This window comes from Phyllobates terribilis, unplaced genomic scaffold, assembly GCF_046119375.1.
Source record: "Phyllobates terribilis strain yellow unplaced genomic scaffold, ASM4611937v1 Scaffold_3__8_contigs__length_932513732, whole genome shotgun sequence".
NCBI classification, from domain to species: Eukaryota; Metazoa; Chordata; class Amphibia; order Anura; family Dendrobatidae; genus Phyllobates; species Phyllobates terribilis.
The window spans coordinates 291,110,075-291,135,723 of NW_027362763.1; the positions used below are offsets into that span (position 1 = coordinate 291,110,075).

The 25,649-nt window shown below is 40.4% G+C and overlaps 1 protein-coding gene across 3 annotated transcripts in view; it reads right to left on the reverse strand.

The window, feature by feature from the left end:
• The window catches only part of PLD1 (phospholipase D1), a 309,620-nt gene that overhangs the window by 82,668 nt on the left and 201,303 nt on the right, over positions 1-25,649 (reverse strand). For all 3 annotated transcript variants that reach the window (XM_073674903.1, XM_073674904.1, XM_073674902.1), the window contains 6 exons: positions 10,713-10,898; positions 9,289-9,425; positions 5,320-5,465; positions 5,146-5,251; positions 2,419-2,484; positions 895-953 (listed from right to left, as the gene is read on the reverse strand). In XM_073674903.1, coding sequence (XP_073531004.1) covers positions 895-953; positions 2,419-2,484; positions 5,146-5,251; positions 5,320-5,465; positions 9,289-9,425; positions 10,713-10,866 — 668 coding nt within the window. In that variant the 5' untranslated portion in view covers positions 10,867-10,898. The remainder of the gene's footprint in view (positions 1-894; positions 954-2,418; positions 2,485-5,145; positions 5,252-5,319; positions 5,466-9,288; positions 9,426-10,712; positions 10,899-25,649) is intronic.

Here is a 25,649-nt window from a genome sequence, read left to right on the forward strand (position 1 = left end):
GTAAGTTAGAAAAATAGTACAGGGTGGGCTTTCCCCAAAACAATGGCAGGGCAACCAGGAGCAGATTCTACATCCATCTCTCTGCGTGACACACCAACAGCATGATAAATCATGACAAATCTTGCACAGAAGATTTGTCTAGCACTGTTCAGTTTCCTGAAGGGGCGCAACACGATAACAATAAGCAGGTATCGAGCACCTGTCCTATTCAATGCCGGATGATTAAGAATTCAACCTATTGGCTGATGTACACTTCTCACTTGAGTACAAAATGTTGCACCAAGTTTACAAATCTTTAGCACAATTACATCAAACTGGTTACTATAGCATTTCTTACTATTATATAACAGTAATCGTGACATATCTACCAGCAGTTTGTCAGACTTGTGAGGATTATCTTCTTAGCGTAATACATGCTGAGTGCTATTTTTATACCGAATTTGAGAAGTAAGCCGGCTAATTTGAGTGGAGCACAGGAAAAGGTTCACAAAATGCAAAACTACATTTTGGTAATGATTTTTATTCTCAAATTTCAATAAAATCTAAAATGGCAACTGGTTTGCAGAACTTACTGCAAATATTGGGAGCCCAAACTTAGCAAACATAAAAATATGTGAAGAAAACTTAATAGTCAGAAAGATGTCTTCGTCAATTGCTCAAAGAAAGAGCACAACGGGAGAACACAATGTTGATGCAGCTGTACAATATTATAAATGAGTAGTAATTACGCTAGCAAAAAAATAATAAAGTAAAAAACAACAAAAAAAAACAAAAAACAGAGCATTACCCCACGCACACTCACCCAGTAAACAGCAAATGACAACCTCAAAACCCCACACAACGTCCGTTGAAAGAATAGAGAGCAGCTGAGTTAACTAACCATATAAAACTTACATGCCCTTTGGTCCAAGGTCATGGATAAAGGATAGCTGATTCACATCAATAAATTCTCTCTGGAATAAAGTATGTTACAATGTAATTACATACATACTTGTGGAAGTTTTATTAATAAACTGAAGGCTGGGGGTGAAGGAAACAAATTCCTTTATTCAGAATATGGCTTCTATACTCCAAAGCCCCCACACCTTAAAGGAAATCTGTCAGTAGGATCAGCCCTCTTAAGCTGTCTATATAGATTCTCATGTAGATCTATGCCTGGCCCATAGCCCTGAACAGCTCATTTACATATAATAAAAACCTGGATTTCTCTGGAATAAGATCTCAGATCACAGATATAAAGGTATCATTGTATTCAGCTCCCCATGACCTGCATGCCTATATATACGGCTTAGGAGGGTTGATCCTACTGACAGATTCCCTTTAATTTAAAAAATGTAAATGTATTGGGAATCTATACAACCTTAGGATTTAATTTAAAGGCTCTGTTCACATATCCAGTAGTCATTTCCGTTTTCAGATCCATTTTGGGAAGACAAAATGAAATAATGCAGGTACAGTAATATAGTAGAGGATGCATAATTTGAGTGGGGATGGAATTGTCCTAAAATGTCTTCTGTCTAACTGCAATCAGTTTTTAAAATGGATCAAAAAACAAACAAAAAAAAAAGTCTGCCCAAAGTTTTTGTCTGGACCAAAAAACAAACAAAAGACCTGAACTATTGCCATCAGTTTTTTTTCTTAATATTAAAGTGTATTAGAAACGGATTACAATAGATGGTCATGTGTTATGCCTTGTTGTTTACGGATGTTTTTTAAGCACTGCATATACCCAGAACACTAAGTGTACAGAGTAAAAACAGATTCATTACACAAAAATGGAGCAAAAAACAGGAAACCAAAGTGGGAATTTGTTGAGCTCTGGTTTTAACAGATCCAGTTATTTTCATACTGTTACAAGCATATGACAAATGGACATGTACAAAAAGTTTAACAGGTCATTCAGTGTAAAAGAAAAACAGTACAAAAACCAACAAACAAAAAGCCAATTTAATATTCATACTGAAAAAACTAAAACAAAACAAACAAAAAAAAAACCAACCATACACTACACTATAATTAAGGTGAACCTCCAAACAACGCAAAAATTGTTTGTGTTTTTTGTTGCTGCTTCTCTTCCTCTCTTCCTGAGATATGGCAATACTCAAGAAAACTCCCATAAAGAAGCGATAAGAGCCACATCAAATCTCCATACCTCAGGGACAAAAATAAATAAATAAAAAAAAAAATCAAACCATAAACGCCAGATTCAGGAAGAACAGTGGCATTTAAATCAGGTAAAGATGCATATTTATGGCAAGTGACAGATTATTTTTAAAAGGTTCAAACATGACTGACCATGAAATGATTATTCCTAGCACTGACAATCATCACCATAGGTAACTCAATGAGTAATGCTGCAACAGGCTGCATCAAGTCTAGGGGAATGTAAGGGGAGCAAAAAAGGAAAATCTTACTTACTGTTGCGTGATAATTCCTGTACATCGGCATCTTTAATAGCGCTGATAAGTAATCCTCTAATTGTTTCTGAAAAAAAAGAGGAACTCTTCACATTAGGAAACATCATGTAACATACATTGCGGTATTTATATGCTAATATAAAGAAGTGAATTGTGGTAGCTCAGATGATCGCCATCATTTAGTAATTATAAGGAATATCTGCATAGATATGTATCATGTTAGGCCATAGTTGCAGGAACGCTAACATTCCCAAATTTCAATGTTCTTGTCAGGAACCTGCATCATCAATGCAGGTGAGAGCAGAGAATATAAGAATTAAATGAAAAAGAAAAACAACTCAAAAAAGGAAAGAAAAAAACCCTGACGAAATATGAAAAAAATATCTGTAACAATGAGAGTGATGATATTTACAAAAGAGAAACAAAATTCCAGGGATTAAGTGATACATCGAAGGAGATATATCCTAAGTGAAGAGCAATACATTCAGTATATTGTATCTTAATAATGAGGGTGGTACAAAAGGACTATACAGCTGTCCATTTTCATTATTAACTGCCATCTAAAAAGCACCAGCAGGCAATTGTCTGCATATGGACATGTACAGAAAATACACATTTGCAAAAAAAATAAAGCACTAAATCATAAGAAACTATTAAAATGACAAATGTCATGTTCATCTGTTTTTTTTTGTGGTATGGGGGTCGGAGGGGGGGGGGGGGGGTGAGGTATTAAAAGTTTGTCAACCAAGAAATGCCAGTTGGTAAAACATATACTCAGGTACCTGGCAGGTCCTCTTTCAAGCTAGTAAATAAAAAAAAAAAAGATTGGTCACTCACCTTTTAATTTTCAATTCTTTTTAATAAATTGGATCTATAGATGTACAGATTACGAAAGCAAACTTTCCACAATTTGGGACAACTGATTGAATTTGCCAAGCATATATACCCTATTTTTTACACTCCACTTTTTTTAAAGTGAACAAGGTGGATGGCTTTTGAATAGGCCCCTACTAAACAGCATAATCAAGTCATGTACATTTGTGATTATATATATATAGTTGGGTTATTACTTATGAGAAAGCTCATTACTACACATAGCAGCCATTAGACGTAATGAGTACTAGTACGAAATAATAAACAAAAATACCAAAGAAATGGAATAGTGGCGCTTAAATATACAAGACATAAGCTGCAGTGTATAAAGACAAAGACCACAAAATGTCTAGGGTAAGTAACTAAGAAGTGATGGATATCTGTGCTAAGCTTACAATAAAATGACAGGAGATGGGGACTATAAATATTTATTGTTAAAAGCAAAAAAACCTACTTGTGAGGCTATTTGGCTAATTGCTAGTTCGTTAATAGGGATTTGGATTGCAGCCTCCATAGCTAGCAAGGAAGGCTGCAATCCAAATCCTTATTTTATTGTAAGCTTAGCACGGATATCCATCACTTACTAAACTAGCCTGCAAAAAGCAAAATACTGTGTATATCTGAAGTGACTCTGACTCACCCCCTGGGCCAGTGCTGTAGTGCGGCGCGCGTGCGCGCGGGGGATACCCGGAGCCGGATCCGATGGGGGTAGTAGTCTTCGTGTGGCGGTGACCCGGTCCGCGCCCAGGGTGGTCAAACTAAGTGGCAGTTATTGGTATGATGGTATTAGTGTCCGACTACGCCACCCGTTGAATGCGGTTATGAAACCGCCGCTGCAGGGCAGACCGCTGAGGCCGGTGGTATAGGTGTGCAGCAATGTTGATATAACCCCCAACGGGAGAGGTATGGCCTCAGGGCAGCGGATGTGGGTGATGTTGGGAGTGATGGTGTGGATGTCCCAGCACTAACGGTGCGACAAGGAAGCACGGAGACGCGAGGGTACAGTTCAGGGCCTTTACTGATGGTACAAGGCAAATTCCCCCGGGAGTACTGGCTAGTAGTTGGGGCCTGGTTAGTCTGCGAGTAAGCCGGAGTTCCCCTGGCCAGGTGGAGTTGTAGGCCTTCCCGTTAGTCTGTACCCTTCCTGGCTACCCTGCTTTCAGCGGTTACAAGTAGCCCACGTCCCTGGGTATACCGTGTGGTGCTCACCCGTATGGCTGGTGACCTGGGGCCTCCTGTTAGCCTCCGCTCCGGGATGGCGGTGCTGGTCCCTTCGTTGTGACTGAGCCTCCGGGCTTTTATGGCCAGAGGACCTGGAATCCCCTGCCGGATGGATTCTGCTGCTGGGTATATCTTAGTCCCCACAGCCTCGGACTCCTGTGTCCGGTTTTAGTACCTTCTCCCAGGGCGAGCTCTGCACAGCTCCAGCCCCTGGCGCTTCTCCTTGGCTCCTACAGAGCTCCTGATGTCTATCTGTCCCTGTTTCTGCGTGTCCAGACCAGACTCCGTCTCTGTCTGGAACTCCTCTCTCTAACCCTGCCTCAGCCCCAGTTTTTTATAGGGGAAGTTCTTCCCCTCCCAGGACTGAGCAGGAGGTGTGGTATGCTTAGGATTCCTGCCCAGGAGACCTCCCACCTGCTCACAGACGTAATACTGCTATTACTGTGGAAACCAGACCCCTGGGGTGCCACAACTCAGTGATAGGAGCCAGGGAAGTGTAGTGTTAATAAGCAATAATTTGCATACAGTATTTCCGAGGCCATTCTGCATTTATCATGGCGTCTCAATAATATGGCAAAGCTAAAACCACACCTAATGATGGAAGCTAAATGCAGTTAAAAAGTGAAATAATCACCCTTCTACTAGACGACTGCTCTTCACGAACAATCTCTGCATTCCGGGGCAAATTTGGCATCGACCTGACATCTCCTCTTCTTACTGTTTGTCTTCTCACTGTGTGGCTGAAAAATAAAAACTTCATGAAACAGTCACAGTAAAATCAATAGATTGTGCCAGTAAAAGCACTTACCTCCTGGTAGGGATGGGGATCCTGATGAACGCTTTGTATCGGAGGAGTTCTCTGTGGAGGTCTTGAAAGTGCTTGAATTTCCTCTTAACTTGCCACGTGAACTCCCCATGAGTGAGCTCGATTGTGTAAATGTTCAGAACGGATGTCTAGAATTATTAGAAGTCAAATTAAAGAAAAACACACAGTGCTCCCTCAAGATGCAATGGGCACAGGTTACACTAGTTACACATATCATGGCCTTGACTGGTGCATTAGAACTCAAAATACAAAGCCATAGACCTCTGCGCTGCTGAAATTACAGTAAAGGATAATTCAAATTGATTTATTGTAAACGCGTTTCAAAGTCATCAGACTCCTTCCTCAGGATACCACATGTACAAGGAATATTGGAATAAGTACAGTCATGGCAAAAAGTATTGAGAATGAGACAAATAGTAATTTTTCCAAAGTTTACTGCTTCATTTTTTGTAATGGCAATTTGCATATACTCCTGAATGTCAAAGAGTGATCAGCTTAACAGCAATTGCTGTACTTGCAAAGTCAATATTTGCCCAGAAAATGAACTTTAACCCCCAAAACACATTTCAACATCATTGCAGTCCTGCCTTAAAAGGAGCAGCTAACATCGTTTTAGTGATTGATCCATTAACACAGGTGTGGGTGTTGATGAGGACAGGGCTGGCGATCAATCAGTCATGATTAAGTAAGAATGACATCACTGGACACTTTAAAAGGAGGCTGGTTCTTGGTATCATTGTTTCTCTTCAGTTAACCATGGTTATCTCTAAAGAAACACGTGCAGCCATCATTGCACTGCACAAAAATGGCCTAACAGGGAAGAGTATCGCAGCTACAAAGATTGCACCTCAGTCAACAATCTATCGCATCATCAAGAACTTCAAGGAGAGAGCTTCCATTGTTGTCAAAAAGGCTCCAGGGCGCCCAAGAAAGACCAGCAAGCGCCAGGACCGTATCTTAAAACTGTTTCAGCTGCGGGATCGGACTACCAGCAGTGCCGAGCTTGCTCAGGAATGGCAGCAGGCTGGTGTGAGTGCTTCTGCACGCACTGTGAGGCGGAGACTCTTTGAGCAAGGGCTGGTTTCAAGGAGGGCAGCAAAGAAGCCACTTCTCTCCAGAAAAAACATCAGGGACCGACTGATATTCTGCAAAAGGTACAGGGAGTGGACTGCTGAGGACTGGGGCAAAGTCATTTTCTCTGATGAATCCCCTTTTCGATTGTTTGGGACATCTGGAAAACAGCTTATTCGGAGAAGAAGAGGTGAGCGCTACCACCAGTCTTGTCTCATGCCAACTGTAAAGCATCCTGAAACCATTCATGTGTGGGGTTGCTTCTCAGCCAAGGGAATCGGCTCACTCACAGTCTTGCCTAAAAACACAGCCATGAATAAAGAATGGTACCAGAATGTCCTCCAAGAGCAACTTCTCCCAACCGTCCAAGAGCAGTTTGGCGCCCAACAATGCCTTTTCCAGCATGATGGAGCACCTTGCCATAAAGCAAAGGTGATAACTAAATGGCTCATGGAACAAAACAGATTTTGGGTCCATGGCCTGGAAACTCCCCAGATCTTAATCCCATTGAGAACTTGTGGTCAATCATCAAGAGACGGGTGGACAAACAAAAAACCAACAAATTCTGGCAAAATGCAAGCATTGATTATGCAAGAATGGACTGCTATCAGTCAGGATTTGGTCCAAAAGTTGATTGAGAGCATGCCAGGGAGAATTACAGAGGTCTTGAAGAAGAAGGGGCAACACTGCAAATATTGACTTGCTGCATTAACTCATTCTAACTGTCAATATAACCTATTGGTACTCATAATATGATTGCAATTATATTCCTGTATGTGATATAAACAGACAAACACTAATAAAAACCAGAGGCCAGCAGATCATGTGAAAATATAATTTTGGTGCCATTCTCAAAACTTTTGGCCATGACTGTACATTTAAATACATCAAATATTCAAATAAAGGCGCCAAAGAGAAAGGGGTGAGGACCACAATCACATGGGGTGTATGTCAGTTCAACCAATTGCCCTGACAGAAAAAAGCTGAACATAAAACTGATAACAGAAGGTTTCTGGTCTTCTCTCATCAATGTATGCACTTTGGTAATGCGGGTATTTCCATATAAAATGCCCATGCAGATTGGTTGGGTCTTTCAAAAAGCTAAGTGAGTGTAGAAGCATCTAGAGCTTAGTAATGTACTTCACCCATATTAGCTACCAATATTATTGTCCAAGACTAAGTCTTTCTTCCCACAAAAGCATCCCCACTGCGAACCTCTTGCATTTGCGATGCCGCAGCAGTATTCACACTGGAATGGGCTGCTGCGCCTATGAGTGCGAAGAAGGAGGGGGAATTCACACAAATTGACATGCTGTGACTTCAAACTCGCATCTCTTGTAACTTTGTGCTGTTAATACTTTGTGCAGCTAGAGAAAAAGATCTCTTAAAATCTCATGCTCTATGAGGACACTGTAAAACACAGCAGATTTTGTTCTGGAGAATATGCAATGGGAAGTCCGCTGTGGCTTCGCATAGTGGGAACTTGGCCTAAGAAGGAAGCCAGTTCTCAAAATCTTTTTTGAAAAATGTTATTAAAGAATCCCTCCTATGAAGTTTTTTTTTCACTAAACCTGTGTCCATGTGTATGTACTGTAAAGTGATGGTGCTGATATACTCACATACAGCTGCTCTCTCCTGTGTCCAGCGCCGTTCTGCTTCTCTTCTGAGTGACGTCACCGCTCTGCAAACTCTACGAGGTGCTCTGCGTGACCCAGAAGTGACTTTTACAATTTAAGTTGATGATTAGTGCCAATACTCCTGAGCAGGTCTTCTGCTATCCCACAGTGCGAATACCATCATGCATTTATTGATACTGTTTTCTTCTATCTGTAAACTGTATCTGATGAAGCTCTGATGTTAAAGGGAATCTGTCAGAAGGTTTTTTCTATGTAATTTGAAGAGAGCAGAAGATAGAGGCTGAAACACAGAATTCAGGGATGTGTCACTTCTCACAGTGCGAGCTGTAGTTTAAAAACTGTGAAGGATTTATCACTAAGAGATTAACATTGCTGGACTAGTCCAACAACTAAGCACCATACTGTTTATGGACTTTGTACATGGAGAGCTTGTTAGCGGCATGGATAGCTTTCTCAGCTCTGCTTCATTCTAAATCTAAAAGCTCTGACTGTGTAAGAACGGCTGCACCCAGTAATCTAAGTGACAAATTGTTGGATACAGCTTCTCTTTACCTACATCAGGCTGCTCTCAGATGAGGTAGCAAAAACCTGCTGACAGATTCCCTTTAAATACAGAGACGTAATATTTTACAGTGGATTGCTTTGAATTAAAACCACTTCTGCACTTGCAATCAATCTGGAGTGACAGTTTCCTTTTTATAGATTTTGTTGTGAGGTAGTAGCCTGCTTATGCACCCACAGATTAGGAGCGCCTTGCATCCATTTTTTCACACCCAAGTCTATGGAGCATCAGAATGATTCTCCAGAAGTTTACATTGTGGAAAAGATTTCGGCTCACGCATAGAGCATAAAGTGACCTGGAGAGACTGAAGAGAGGTGACGTCACAGAGAAGAGCAGAACGGCGCTGAATCCCAGAGAAGATGGAGGTAGGCGAGTATATTAACATATGGTGCGGAGAAAAAAAACAAAATTGCAAATAGGGTCTTCTCCAGGTTAGGTGAAATTGTAAAAATACAGTTGGCGCTCACCTACATGAATTGATGTATTAACTACTTAATAAAAGAAGAAGAACTGTAGAACAAGGTTAGTAATAGAAAGTGGGATTAGCCATTTGCATTATGCAATCACTAATATCTACCTACATGCAGAATATCGTGATCAAAATTTCCAGGAACAAGTGTGCAGGTCCTTGACAAATTAGTGTAAAAAATCAAAACAAACAAAACAATATATGGTTCATACCTTCGAAGACGACGATGAAGCAAACCTCTCCACTTCTAGGACCCTGACTTTAATGGGGAATCCTACTAAGTACGTTTGAAGGTCAGGCTCCTTAAAACCTTGCGTGTTATAAATAGCAGAAAAGGGAATACTGACACCTAAGAAAAAGAGCAGAGTATAAGTAAATGTGATCAAATGGAAACAATTAGGTTGGGCAGAGCTGGGAAGACTGTCCTGACAGAAGGGATCAAAGAAAAACCAATAATTTATCATTATGGCAAGTTCTGGCTGGTGAAGTCCCATTAGAAAAAATTCAGAAGCTCTGCTCACTTCAGAGGTAAAAAAAAAAAAAAAAGAAGATGGAGTAAAAAAGTGAACAAAAAGTCTGAAGAACGGCAAAATGATAGCAATAAAATATAAAAACAAGCAAATGATAAACCGTCATTTAGGTCAATGAACAAAAAAAAGTTACAGCTCTTACAAAATGGCGATACATACACATGTACTCTGTGTTAAGCTTTAATTTTAAAAGATGTGATGCATCTAATTTTCTGCTTCAGTCACACTTATTAGCCACTTATATACAATTTTTTCATTTTTTTCAAACTCTTTCTATTATGCCAAATTGCATTAAGGTGCCAGCGTGTATAAAGTGGTGAAAGTGTATATTTTCCGAATATGTATAGATATTTGGGATTAATATCAATTTATTACTTAGTAATTTTGGTTTTATTTGTACACGTCAAAAGTGCGTACATTGTCCTGGTTACTAGAGGAGCAAAATGTTGTGAAATCACAGGCAGCAAAAGGCTTAATGGGTAGCAAAAGCCTTCTCTGTTTTTTTCTTTTTTTGCTTCATATGAGAAAAATGGACGCCACACTTATGGTGAAATGGATATGTAGACTAAAAACGGATGTAAATGAGATCCAACAAACTGTTTGGTTTTCTTGAATATGAAAAAAAACATCAAACAAAAACAAACCTAAAAGCTTGAATGCGGCCCACACCTTGCACCACTTCATTAGCACAATCTTGGCATTGGGGTCATATCATCAGGACTGGCAGGTGACACCATTATCCCATACCAAGTAATGGTTTTACAAACGGGAATGTGACACTGAACTTGGCACGAACACGGTATCATTCCCACTTGGATTTTCACAGTAAAATGTAAAAACAAGTAAACCTATTTGATCTCATTAGATGTAAAAATCTTAATAAAAGTAAGATTTCATATAGTCATACCATGGACATTTTTTTAAATTCTAATATGGAGGTGGCACAACATTCCCTTTTCCATCTGAATGTCGTCCGCATACTAGAAAAACAGAATCTTAATACATGATAGATATCTAGTAATACGTTGTTTATAGAGCAATGGTTCTCTGCTTGATTTATAATTGGCTTTGTGAGAGCAGATCTCTATGCTGCGGTGAGAACTTACCACTTGTTTTGGGGTCCGTGACAATATCACAGTCTACTTCTTCCCCATCGAAATGGAGTTCACTGGTGTCAAGACTTTCAATGAGATTACTCATGTCTGCAGCAATCTTCTCCAATGTAGAAGAATCTAGTTTTCTTTCAGTTCTCAGTGACATGTTGTGCACTAACAGCCTGTTAACACAGGGGCCTGTAGAAGATACAAAGATCAGCAATGATTTAGGATGTAATTTTACCAGTTTTTAATTTTGAAAAAAAAAATGCATTTATAGGTTTACATTTAAGGATTGTCCCCCCCTCTTGTACATAAATCCCTTTTGCCCTCAAATGACTCTATGCCCGTAACCGGCACTTCCTATATAAATTCATCCCAGGTATGCTGGCCACAGAAATAAAGGTAAAGAATTTCAGGATCATAATGGATGCATATGGAAATCTGCTTTAACACTTCTTTGTCATCAATGTAAATACTTTTATGCCCAAACATTCTATTAGTGATACCTTTATTGGCTAACCAGAAGAATTAGGTTTGCAAGTTTTCAGAGCACAGAGGCTCCTTCTTCAGGCTGAAGGAGCCTCTGTGCTCTGAAAGCTTGCAAACCTAAATTCTTCTGGTTAGCCAATAAAGGTATCACTCCTAGAATGAGGATGTGAAGATGGATCCAGCTCAACACACTGGGCAATTAATTAAAATTCAACAGTCTTTATTGGCAAATCCTTTTAAAAACTTGTAGAAAAGACAAAAAATGGACATCTCAGACGACAAAGCATATATTATGGGGTGGTGTGTATAAAAAATGCCATACACGTTTCGAGTGAGAAACTCTTGAACACTGGCTATGAAAAAGAATATTCTGATCTGGACTTAAGTATACTAACAAATAATCATGGATACAAAAAAAACACATGAAAACAATCAAGAAAATACCAAATCAGATATTTAGTTTTCTGCAGTTAATGTTTATTGAAAATTTATTCATGCACATATTTATTGTCTGCAGGTTTTGTGTCCCCCCTTTTTTCTCTCTTTTTCCTTTGGGATATTTTCTGCCCTTACTTGTACAAGTTCTCTCTAGGACTTTCTCATATGTATAAGTACATAGTTGTTCATATTATCATTATTATAGCGCCATTTATTCCATGGCGCTTTACATGTGAAAAGGGGTATAATACAAGAACAGTTACAATAATCTTGAACACAATGTGACAGCGACTGGTACAGGAGGAGCGAGGACCCTGCCCGCGAGGGCTCACAATCTACATGTATTGTATTACATATTTCTCATTCAGTTTTTCCAGGGTACATTTTTTTGTTTTGTTTCCACCTTTTTCTTTTCATATATTCAGTCCAGTCTTCTCTGTGATTGGTATTTTCTTGATTGTTTTCATGTGTTTTTTGTATCCATGATTATTTGTTAGTATACTTAAGCCCAGATCAGAATATTCTTTTTCATAGCCAGTGTTCAAGAGTTTCTCACTCGAAACGCGTATGACATTTTTTATACACACCACCCCATAATACATGAGATGTCCATTTTTTGTCTTTTCTACAAGTTTTTAAAAGGATTTGCCAATAAAGATTGTTGAATTTTAATTAATTGCCCGATGTGTTGAGCTGGATCCATCTTCACTTCCTCATTGACCCAGGCGCTGTGCAGCAGCGAGGACTCCGTGCTCCATGACAGACTGGGATTACATCTCAGGGGTGAGCTGAAATTTTCTTTATTCATATCATTCCTAGAATATTTTTGTCATTTTTGGGCATAAAAGTATTTACATTGCTTTTTCTGGCTAATACAGTAACACAATATAATTTTTTTATTGTACATCTTTGAGTCATCTATAATAAATGAGTTAACAGAAGTACATGCTTGTCAAAGCATGAGATCGCTGTGGTTTGCCCTGATGAAGAAGTGTGACACTTCAAAACGTGTTGACCAATAAACCACATTCTTGGATTCCTGACTCCATCACTTTTCCGTCGGAAGTGCAGATTTAACCCATTTTACTCCAATCCTTGATGAGGAGAGTGATGGGAGAGAGGAGGAATGAGCAGGAGGGATGGGATGAGATGCAGGCTGTGGGAGATGTCATTTTCTAATGGAGTTCCAGTGCTGCAACTCATAAAGTATACCCAATGTTAGAAAACATTTCTCTTGCAGCTTTCATCCCGTTTAGTCCGTCCTCCTTACTCCTCATAACTTCTGACCTAGCTGCCTGTGCTTCAGCTGAGATGTTATCTCAGCTTTAATATACAAACATTCCCTCCGGTCTCACCGGCCACAGAAGGCAGGAGACCTTTTCTCTACTCCATGGCCTGCTGTGTGTTTAAGATGTGTTTTGTGTTCAGTAAATGCCTCCTAGACAAGACTAGCGTAAATCAAAAACTAAAGTATTTATCAATTTATTTAGAATAATGCATCATTTCATTTATTAAATTTACTTTATTTGTAGGAGAAAACCTTTAATAACCTAATACAAGTGTAATGTGTGGATGCTGCCGAACAGCTCGAATTCAGATACATCCACAGAGGCTCTTAGAAATACAAAGCAGATCATACGTATTCAGCATAAAAATGGGGACGAAAGTGAAAAAGCTTGCCAATGTATGATTTATTTATAACCCTTCAACAGATTGTGCTGGATGCTAAACAAATAAGGCAAAAAGACAATAATCATACCTACAAAATAAAATGTACCAGTATAAAGACTTCAATGCTAGATGTTTATAAAGCTATAAATTGTCCCAAAGTCTGGATTCACACATTCGCTTAACAAACTCAACTTATAAGAAAAAAACAACATTGATGGTTTTAAACGGGCTACTGATCAAATGCCCCATGTGTTGTGGAAATGCTACACATTTTCATTGCAAATTTTATTAACTGCACTGAAAAAGGTTGGTTATTTCAACACTACGATGAACAATTGTGGATTTTGGTACGGATTTTAAGGCCGATAACCTGCATGCTTCTTTGCACAAAAACAAAAAAAGTTTTTGATGATTGCAAAATGGGAATATTTAGTATGTAACTTGTGACACAATTCTCACAAAAAAAACCCTCACAAACTTTAAGGCTAAGTGCCCACGATGCAAACATGCTGCATATTTTTTCCGCTTCTCCCTGGCAGGAAAAACGCATGCGGATTTTACATGTGTTTTTCCCGCCAGGTAGAAGAGTTTGTCAAGCGTTTTTGCATGCATTTCTGCATGCGGGTTATCAACCGCTTTCCCAAGCAATTTTAGCATCACTTGGAAAAGTGCTTGACAACTTGGTCACACTATATAAATCCATGCAACCGGCATATATAGTGTGACCAAGTAATAGTTTAAAAAAAAAAAAAAAAAAGGTAAAAAATAAAGATTATACTTATCTTTTGATGGCCCCCGGTGATTTCTCCGCTCCGTCTTGTCTGTTGTATGGGTCGCAGTGGTGTGAAAGGACCTGTGATGACGCCATTGAGTCATGTGACAGGTCACGCGACCGCCGACGTCAGTGGTCGCGTGACCTGCCACATGACTAAATGTTGTCATGGCAGGTCCTTTCACACCACCGCGACCCATACAACAGACCAGACGGAGCGGAGAAAACAGCGGGGGCCATCAGAAGGCAAGTATAATCTTTATTTTTTATTTTAAATTCTTTTTTTTTTTTTTTTTTTTACAGGTACTATGGTACCTGGGTCTGGAGGAGAGTCTCCTCTTTTCCAAACCTGGGTACCATTCGCACATAGAATCGCATAATATCCGTATCTGCAAATGTGCTGACACGGATAATATGCGTTTCAATGCAAGTCAATGGCGGCAATTACGCTGTGTGTCCACAAAATTAATGGACATGCTGCGTATTTTTCCGCAATGATAATCCGCAGCGGAAATTTCCGCAGCAAGTGCACAGCACATGCGGATTATCATTGGGGACCATGGGGCACGTATTATCAAGAGTTTCAGCGTTTTCGCTGCAGAAATTCCGCGGCAAAAACGCTTGAAAAACGCATAGTGGGCACGCAGCCTAAGGCACGTTTGTTTTTTTAAACAAAAAGACACCAAGGATATAGCCACATGTATTTAGGGGTTTTCATCAAAGACCAGTTTGGTCAGTATAAAATACCCATCATATCAGGATTGTGTACTATATGGACAAATTATAAATGGCAGACGATTCGGTTAAAACACACAGCAACCAAGAGAATCACCGAACGTAGGGTCCAATTATCAACATGATATGTATAGATGTATAAAAAACCTTTATTAAGATATTGATTACAGAAACACACCAAGCACAAGAGTGCCCATATTCAGTTAAATCACAAAAATCAGTAAAAATTAATGCATAAATTGCAAAATCAAGACAATAAATATATAAAAGACCGCCAACACATACAGAACGTTCTAGCCTAAATTGACACCATATGTAAATGAAAAGGCAGAGTACCATTGACAGATGCGCGCTGAATGGTGTGTGAAACCCACTGGTCACACAAAACTGTCTATTGTGGTAATGTATGATAATAATAAATACTAGTAAAGTTATACCAAAGGGTGCACAGACCAGACAGTCAATGGATAAAGAGAAAGAAAGTAAGAAACATCTGTTAAGGGACCCCCTCATGTGAGGGAAGGAAAGGCATCATGTTTGTTAAAGATTCTTGACAAGAATAAGGTTAGAAGAACTGTATGATGTACCTGGTGAGCGGTCCTGGGCCTGAATGCGGAGCACACCCCGACGCGCATTTAGGACATGTGGTCCTTCGTCAGGGGGTGGAGTTCCATAGAACCGAAGGGTTAAAAAGGGGTGCTTAGCCAATCGAATGCAGGGGACAGAGGTACGTGGCTGAACAACCAAACACGTAAAGCCGGAAGTACCGCAGGATGAGGCCGGAAGGGGTGGGTGTTAGAATTAATATACTTACCGATGCAAGATGATCGGGCCAGCTAGTCGCGCATGCGCCGTCAGGAGGGGCCGGAAACCACGGACGTCCGCGTCATGTGACAGGAGACGTCAGAAGGACCCGAGTCACCTGACACAGAGAGACACGGAGCCCGGGATATCCGGAGCACAGACGGCGCATGCGTCGATGACCGACCATGATGCATGGGTATATCAAATGGATATAAAAGCCATGCACTCGGCAGTGTGTAGGTAAATAGTGCAGCTAAATGGGTGTACATGTAAATCCTGTTAAGGACGTGATAATAAACCACAAATTGCACGCAGTGCCATTATTGCAATCTAATGTGTAAAAACAAGTGGTAATAGAGATGTATATCTCTAGAGCTAGTGAAGAATGTGAAAAAGGTGAAATAAAATGACAGATAAGATCACGGCTTGCAACCATGAGGTTGTTTGGAATCAGATAAGAATGTTGTCAATTCATTCGTGTAGTGGCTTCTTACCAGACAATCACGTAGATTCCGAGACCTCCTAAACGTAATTTTAGGTTTAGGATCAAGGTAGTTGTACGGCTTTACATACCCCTTGTGGGCTATTTACACACTCACATAACCACTTCGTTCTTGTCCCCTTTCCCTTCCCTTTCTTCTCCTTTTTCCACATCCATTCCTTACCCGGTCCTCCCCCTCCCCCCCCCCCCCTTTTCATCCCACATCCTATTTCACACACACTGCAACACGGTTCCCTCCCTCCATACCCACCACTTCATCCCTCTTTTTCCCATTACACCTTCACCTATCCACACATCACATGTTATATCCATGTAACAATTGCACTATCCTCTTGCTGTTCTTTTCTTTTCCTCTCCTTTTCCCCTCCTGTTTTCAGTTACATATGGTGTCAATTTAGGCTAGAACGTTCTGTATGTGTTGGCGGTCTTTTATATATTTATTGTCTTGATTTTGCAATTGATGCATTAATTTTTACTGATTTTTGTGATTTAACTGAATATGGGCACTCTTGTGCTTGGTGCGTTTCTGTAACCAATATCTTAATAAAGGTTTTTTATACATCTATACCTAGAATGTTGATAATTGGACCCTACGTTCGGTGATTCTCTTGTTGCTGACGTTTGTTTTTTAGTAGATACTGGTGCAAATGACTCGCCCCCTGGACCGTGGGGCACGCGGATCTGGGAGATAGGGAGATGCTGGGAGTAGTAGTGGCGGCCCGGTCCCGCAGCTCAGGGTGGTCAGACCAATGGTAGTCTGCTACGTGCTTCAGATTATGTCCGACTACGCCACCCGTGGATTGCGGTTATTAGGAACCGCAGCTGCAAGGCAGTCCGCTGGGGCTGATGATGTGTGCAGCTGGGATGATGTGACTCCCCACGGGAAGAGTGCGGCCCCAGGGCAGTGTAGTGGATGGTGGGAGTGATGGTAGTGAGAGTCCCAGTACCGGTAGTGCTGGGGGCGCGAAGGAGCACACAGACAACAAGTTACAGTCCAGGGTCTTTACTCACAGTTCATTTGTTCCGGGTCACTTCTGTACAGGTAGTGACCGCCCGAGCCGTGCTGCGTCCACCAGGTGTGGGGCTCGGTCAACTCCCAAGCAGTCAATAGCATGGCACAGGACCCCCTTTAATCCTTTCTCTGGCCTGCCTCACCAGTGACCCACTTTTGTCCAGCTGCCGCAGACTTGTGCGGTTAAACGTGGGCCCCGTCCTCCGCTGTCCTATATGGTGCCTTCCTAGCAGGTTTGATGAGGTGTCGCACCAATAGATGATCACGACGACCGGTCTTTGGCTGAGGGTTGTTTCTCCTCCACCTACTTGGGATCCTGTACCCTTAATCTGCCTGACCCTGCACCCTGGATTCTCGTGGGTTCTTAGGGTCCCTTCCACCTTCTTGTTCCTGAGCCCTTCTGTTTCTCTGTCTCTCCTTCTCTTTCTCTGTTCCTTTCTGTTCCGTTCTCTTGGAGCTGAGATGAGCCAAAATCCCAGCTCCCCTTCTCCTCCTCCTCGGCCTCTCACTAGGCCCTCCTGGAGTAGAGCTCCTACAGAGCCTCTACTCCCTGTCTTCTCCTCTGGCTGAACTGACTTCTCTTCTCTCCTAGAGCTAAGATGGTGCCCACCTTTTATACCTCCTTCTGACCATGAGCCCACGTGACCAGCAACCAATGGGCTCCTACCTAAGCTCAGGAACCAACCCCTATCTGCCCCTACAGCACTGGGTGTTCCACCCCCCTCCCCACTCCAGGCAGGGACATAGTCGGTCGTGCCTGCACTTCTGTCTAGTGGGAGCACCGTTGAGCTGTCCCTCGGAAATGGGGTGTGTGTGCTGTATGCAGCTGAGCCCTGGTCCATACTCCATCCTTACCTGGGAGTGGAATATCACACCTCTGGCAGAGGTGCAATACCCCTGTAGCGGCCGAGCCCTCGGGGCGCTACACAAATAACACAGATCTACTCGAGCCCAGAGCTGTTGCTCATTTGGCTCACAGACAGGTATGAGACTCTTAGCATATTTGTTGGATATTACGCTAACATATTTTTCGATAACGCCATCATAAAACCGGCAGTCTTAATTAAATGTGCACTAAGTACTTTGACTGGTCTACCTCACTTGTGTTCCGGGTATTTTTTGTCACTTTACACCGGTGCCTAGGTTTGTGGTTCTACTGATACTAGATTAGGTCTCTTAGATCCTGTTTGTGTCAAGGTATCAAAGAAAAAGCTACTCCTTTTCTTGGAATAAGTCCTAAAATGTATCTTAATAGGAAACATAGATCACAGAAACAAACAAAAAAAAAATGCAGGTTCATTATAAAGAAAATCTATATATTGAATGTGAGAATTCAAGGCGCCCATTGATCCTCTTATTCACACACCATTCCATAATAAACTTCCTCAAGGTTGTAATTGTTGACACTTATCGCTCCACTGATAACACTATCAAAAGAATCTAAGGCCATGATATGGTCATTTGGTTCATAAGCACAGAGGTCAAGGCTGCGGTTAGCATCGGCAAGGTTGGGCCAATGCCGGGTCTCAATGAATGCGGGAGGGCCCAGTACTGCTCCATGCTCTAAGTATATAACCCACCCAGTTTCTTTCCATGACAGTAGGAAACACTACACAGAAGACTGCTCTGTTCTGACATACTATTTCAGAGCACAGAAATAAAATGGGGACATTTTGGCATGCAGGTCTTTCTAAACCTTACCAAGCAAGACTGGTGAAATAAGGTTTACATGTCAAAACATTACAGAACACAGAAGCATTTTGGCCAACAAGTGGCTTTATTTTAGCCAAAAATTTAGTGGTTAGAATATGGTGAAGAAGTCGCCTTTTGCTCACTATATACTTTCTAAATGGATACAGAGTATAGGGATCATTGTGATATTATCCTTCTACAGCCATAAGTGCTGTAGCATTTTTTTTTAATACTGACTTGTACCAGGTGGTGGTGTAATCCTGGGTCATATTTGCACAATCTACATGACTGATTATACAGGGGGGTTTTGGATACCTGGTTGTAGATGGGACATTACCACTGCAGCCCTATAAACAATGACCAGGCGAGAGCAGCAGGAGATACAACAATTGTGTACTGCTTATTTTGATATTGTATTTCCTGAAAATCAACAAGCCCTTTACTAGGTCCCTTGCACAGACCCCCTTTCAACAATTCAGAGCAGACAGACATTTATAAATAGTGGCTATTGCTCCATTTCTCGAAGTATTATACGGACAATCAATCATCTAAAGAGTATGTAATTCCATATCCACCTAGCAGAAGAAATATATATTCAGACACAATTCAGACAACACAAATCAGGTTACTTATTATAGCTCGTTTAGCCAAATATCGGGAATAAGCATTCATCAGAAAACTAGTTTATCGATTAATGGTTTGGATAAACATGCTGGCAATCACCTGATGAATGAGCAGAGTACTTGTTCACCAGGTGATTGGAACGTTCATGCCGGGTTTAAAATTGTTGTTCTCGGCAGCACATTGACTTGTGTAAACAGCTGATGCGCTGTCGATAACATTAGTAATCTATGCACACAGACTGATCACTTTTTGACAGTGAGGGTGATCAGTGAGTGGAACAGGCGGCCATGAGAGGTGGTGAGTTCTCCTTCAATGGAAGTCTTCATACAGAGGCTGGACAGACATCTGTCCGAGATGGATTAGTGAATCCTGCATTGAGCAGGGGGTTGGACACATTGACCCTGGAGGTCTCTTCCAACTCTAACATTCTAGGATTCTATGATCACTCTGTGGGAATGCAGTTCTGTTTGGCGGTTGTTTATGGCCATTCGGCTTACAGATAGCTGATTATTTTAATGGCTGCTTTTTTGCTCGATTGAATGGGTTTGAAAAAGATCTGTGGGTAAATTTCTCTTGAGTGTACAATTATGACTTATGTCTAGTGTTATAATATTTTCCTGAGTTTTCGCCAACAGAGAACAGTCCACAGAGAATCATCCAACTTTAGGCAACGCCTTCAGAAAATAAAAGGTACAAAATAGGCTAGAAATTTGCAAGGCCCAACAAATGTTCATTAGTTCTCTAAATGTGCATAAATTCAAAAGAAGAAAACTCAAAATGTGGCTTTACATTGTGTGCACAATTATTAGGCAATTTATATTTTTCATGACTGTCATTATTGTCAAAAGAAGAAAACTCAAAATGTGGCTTTACATTGTGTGCACAATTAGGCAATTTATATTTTTCATGACTGTCATTATTGAACCACTACAATGCTATTGGTCAATGCAAAAGTTTAATAAACATGAATATTTAAAAGGGACTTCGTTTTATATCATCATCCGATGCTGACAGGTTCCGCTACTCGGTGCTTCACGGTAGGGCCAATCATTTACATACACCTTCCCACCTGCTTGTATTCTCTCAATCTCCATCTTCCCCCCTCTTTGATTGACAGTTCCAGCTTCATAGAACCAGAGAAGGATGGAGATAGGTAGAAAACAAGAAACAAAGGTGTATTTAAATGTTTGGCCCCACCATAGAGAACTGAGCGCTTGTACTCTGTTTCAGCAGTCATTCTGTGCTGACAGTCCTTTTAAGAAAGTAAAAGTGGGGTTTTGTCTTTCTTAGGAGAATATCTATGTGTGCATAATTATTAGGCAACTATTAGTGCACAGAATTATGAAGCAACCAAATAAAAAAACAAAAGTGTTTCCATCTCAAATGTTTATTTTCATCTGTTAAAGTGAGAATAACAACCAAAACAACTTAATGTACAAAACTATATTTCTGACATTTCAGAAAAAATATCAGTGACCAATATAGTCTGCCTTCTTTCCAGTAACAGTTATAAGCCTTCCATCCATGGAGTCTGTCAGTTTCTTAATCGCTTGAGGGGGTACTGTTTTTCTTCAATGTAAATCTTGAGTTAAGGAGGACCCCCAAGTTCTCAGTAGGGTTTAGTTCAGATGAGGAAGGGGCAGTGTCATTATTCTTTCATCTTTAAGACCTTCACTAACTAGCCAAGCAGTGGAGACTTCGATGCATGCAATGGAGCATTGCCCTGCATAAAAATCATGATTTTCTTGAAAGATGCAGACTTTTTCCTGTACCACTGCTTAATGAAAGGGGTCTTATAAAAAATTAGCAGTAGGTTTGGGAGCAGATTTTGGGTCTATCCGAAAATCCAACCAGCTTATCTTTAACCACTTCGTGATCGCCAATACGTCTTTATACTGACCTGAGATTTAAGAATAGCATCCTCCGATGGATGAAAATGCAGCATCTGTCTGTTGCATACTATAGCCGACTCCCTGCTGTATCAATAACGATCGGTGTTGGTACCGACCATGGCAGTTTAACCCATTAGAGGCTGCTGTCCATAGAGACTACGGCATCTAGATGGTTAATAAAGAGTGGAGGCTTTTACCCCATCCGTACCCAGAGATCATGATTGTGTGGGCTTGATGTTTGTCTATAACTCTGCCAGCTATAGTGAGGTGTTCAGAAGTTAGCAACATATTATTGGTAAAAAAAAAAAAAAAAAAAAAGTTAATTCCTGTCATTCCACTTTGCATCAATTCCTGAAAAGCACTTAAAGGGTAAATAAACTACCAGGTAGCAGTTTTGAATTTGCTGACTGATGCTGTTTTTACAATGGTATCACTTTGGGGGTTTTCCAATATAAAGGCCTTCCAAAGTCCTTCCAAAACTGAATAGGTCCTAAAAAATATGTTTTGTAAATTTCCTTGGAAAAAAAATTAACAATTGCGGCCATTTTTTTTTTTCTTAAATCCTCTTAACATTCTAACAAAATAAAGAAACAGGTTACAAATGGTGCTGAGGTAAAGCAGATATGAGGTAAATGGTATTTATTAACGGTTTTGTGTGGTGTGACCATTCGGATTAACGGTATAAACATTCAAAGTTGAAAATTGCAAATTTGGGGAATTTTTTGTTAAACATCGGATATTTTTAGAAATGTATGCGAAACATGTCAATTTATATTTACCATTAACAATGCATCATGAAAATACAGTTTCAGAATCACTGGGATATGTTGAAACATTCCTGAGTTATTGTCACAAAGTGACACTGGTCTGATTTGCAACATTTAGCTTGGTCACTAAGAGGCTAATAATGCCAGCCCGTAGCAGTACCCCGCCTCCACCTTGCTGGTGTCGGAGTTGAAGTGCAGGTCTGAGCCCGTTAATGATCCAGCCATGGACCCATCCATCTGGTCCGTCAAGAGTCACTCTCATCTCATCAGTCCATAAAACCTTTGAGAAAGCTTTCTTCAGAACTTTCTTAATGCAGTCTTCACATTTCAATGTCTGTGTTTTGTTCAGTGGTGGTTGGGTTTAATGGTGGCTGGGTTTCAGCCCTTCTATTCTTGGCCATGTCTCGGAGCACTGAACAATTTTTGACTTTTCAGAGATAGGTAAATCTTTTTTTGGCCCATTTTGTCTGAGGAAAACAAGCTGCCACACCATCTCTCATTATACAAATCACCTCATCTGCTTTATCCAATAAGCATTCACGTTTATACAGCTTGGAGTTGGAAAATCTGCATAAAAATGAGGATATGGAAAAACACTCACTTGCTTAATAATTGTTCACACAGTGTTCATGAAACTGAAGGCCCTACAAGCCAATAACAGTATCTGCACAGCACTGCATAATACATCCATAAGAATTAACCCTACAGATGATGATGCATGGAAACCCACCAGTGTAGGATAAAATGGACGAGATTTGTTACAAAATGTCAAAACAGCTCGTATAAATAATGATCTATACTATGAAGAAGTTGGTGATCCCCAGGAATGCATTTACCTAGGAGACTATTCATCTATGAAAATCAATAATAGTACCAGGCGAGGGAAAGAGAAATGGACAGGGAAGAAGCAGATCGGCCAATTAATAAAACCAGCTGACATTCAGCTTCTGATAAGATCTTGTAGAGAACTGGATCGATAAGGGAATAGAACTGTTACAAAAGGCAAGCATTTAACCTTTGTACTCAACACACAAAAGACAACAAAATCCTTATGAAAGAGATAAAGAAAAATGATTGAGCTCTGCCCTGGGCCAGCATGACACATAGCATGTAACGACTACAGAAAAACTGTAACTACCATCTCATATGACACATTTGCAACAAGCAGCAATACACTGTAGTGACATAGCAGCTGCTGCAGGAAAGATAACTTTATATTTTGCTTTGAAATTTGATGGCCACATTACGGTTTATCTGATGGCTTTATTAGATGGGAAAAAAAATAAACTTTTTGTGTGGTTTAAATATTTTACCACTTAATGACTGGGTGATTTCCTGTTTTGGACCTCCACCCCTCCTCCTTTATTCTAATAGCCATAACTTTTTTTTTTCATTGACATAACCATTTGAGACCTTGTTTTAGGTGGGAGAAGTTGTAGTTTTGCATGACAAAATTACAGTTAAATGCACAGGAAAACCGTCGGGGGAGGAGGGATTGCAAGGAGATGCCATCACTGGTTTTTGGCATGGTGAGCAGTCGTTTTGTATTGGTAAGGAGACCATTTTGAGTTCATACGATGTTTTGATAGCTTATTATTGTATTTTTTAGGGAGGTGAGGCAACAGAAAAAAACAGAATTCTGGAGTTTTGATTTTTTTTTTTATGTCATTTACCATACAGATAGAGAGATCAATTTGAAGCAAATAGAACTGGAAACAAATTTTCAAAAATTTGCAGAAGTCGGTGAATTCTAACAATTTGAGATGCAATCCGCACATTGAAGAAGATTGCATCAGTCTCAGAAAGCTGACAGGACCCCAGAGGCGATTGCGCGGGCTTCCCCATAATGCCGTGCAGCCATCACATCACATCACAAACTATAGGGTGGGACTAGTCAGGAGGGACTAGTCATAGCCCAGGCACTGAATGCAGCAGCTATTTTAGGGTAATTTTAGGCAAGTGACAGCAAGTCCAAACTCATAGCTAAGCAATAGAGAGGAAGAGAAGAGAAAGACCGAAAACTTTAGACAAATACACCAGACCATAAGAGGTTGTATAACCGCAGCAAGCAGATGAGAGTAGTAGTCTGTGAATACTACAGAGGTTCAAATGATGGGGAAGGATGATGAAGAGATAGCAGAGGTGCCAGCAGCAGAGCCGGACTGATCAGTAATATGGAGTAGCTGACATTTGTCCTGCTTCATTTGAATTACAATTACACATTTTTTTTTCGCTCAATCATCAATGTAATAAGAAGCAGGAGCCAGACAGCACAATAGTTTTCACAGAAAAAAAATTTCTGTCCTAAGTGTGAGAGGGTGTCCTAGCTTGTCACAAGCGACTGAGGTGTTTTTGCATTTTTTTGTGAAATTGTTTCTGTGAAGGAAAGAATAATTGTTTTTTTTAAACTTGCAAAAGAAAAAAACTTTCTAAAATTTAGACTAGACATTTAACCTTACAAAATGTGTGTCACAAACAATTGTTTATTTTTTGCATATCTGTTTACAACAGTACACACCATACCCTGTTGCAGGGGTTGACTTTTTGATTGTTTACCTAACAGCAATTATCATTTTGTCATTTTTAGGATGGGGTTGAATTTTGTAAGAGAAAAAAATCTTTTTTTCTGACGCAGTAAAATGCATGTCTGTTTTTGCACATCTGGTTTACTAGTCCAATTTGACAACTGTATACGCCACACCTATACTAAGGCCTCCTGTCACATTTTGCTTTCTGAACATGTACCTACCTACCATGCTGATAAGGGCTGATGGGAGCAGGTGTGCATGCACACTGGTGGTCATGATATTTAAATGCTGGTTGTTAATGATTCACACCAGCATTTAAATGGTTAAAAAGCAGCTATTGGAGCTCTAGTCATTTCGGATACAAGGAGACGCTTGCTCCATACACTGGCACCCGACGTGATGTGTAATTAAATCATGTTTTTATGTGAAGAAAAACACTTTTTCTTGCCATTATATGGCTTACATCCATGTTTCATCAGTGTTTCCCCCCTTGCAGGCTCTAACTAATTCTCAGTTTTCTTTTAGAGGGATCTATCTACTTTGAGGTCTTCCACTGCATATAACAAGTAACAATGGATTTGTGGACTCCTGTGTCTATGTAGCACATTTACAGAAGCATCAGCATGGACCAAATTATACAGCACTACTGAGCAGTGTAGCTGTGAATACAGCACAGGGGTGATAAACACTAGAAATCTGCAGCATAATGTGTGTGCGTGTCTCACTTTATCCATTCTCCAATTTTCTTCCCTCCTTCCCCTAACAGATTTCCATAGGCAGCTGTGATCTGATCCCTCAGTGAAGTAAAAGTACATTTTCTCTTGAGCAAGGATTTTAGCAGTTTACCTGAAGAGTTTAGATGGTGAAGAAAAATATGTCTCATAAGTAGAGAAATAAGAATATTTCTCTGATAAAATATATTCCAAAGATTCTTCTATTTGCTTGTATTACTGATTTATACAAAGTTTTTGAAATGACAGTGACCAGTTAAAATCTGAGACTTGAAGCCTCTCACTGAAA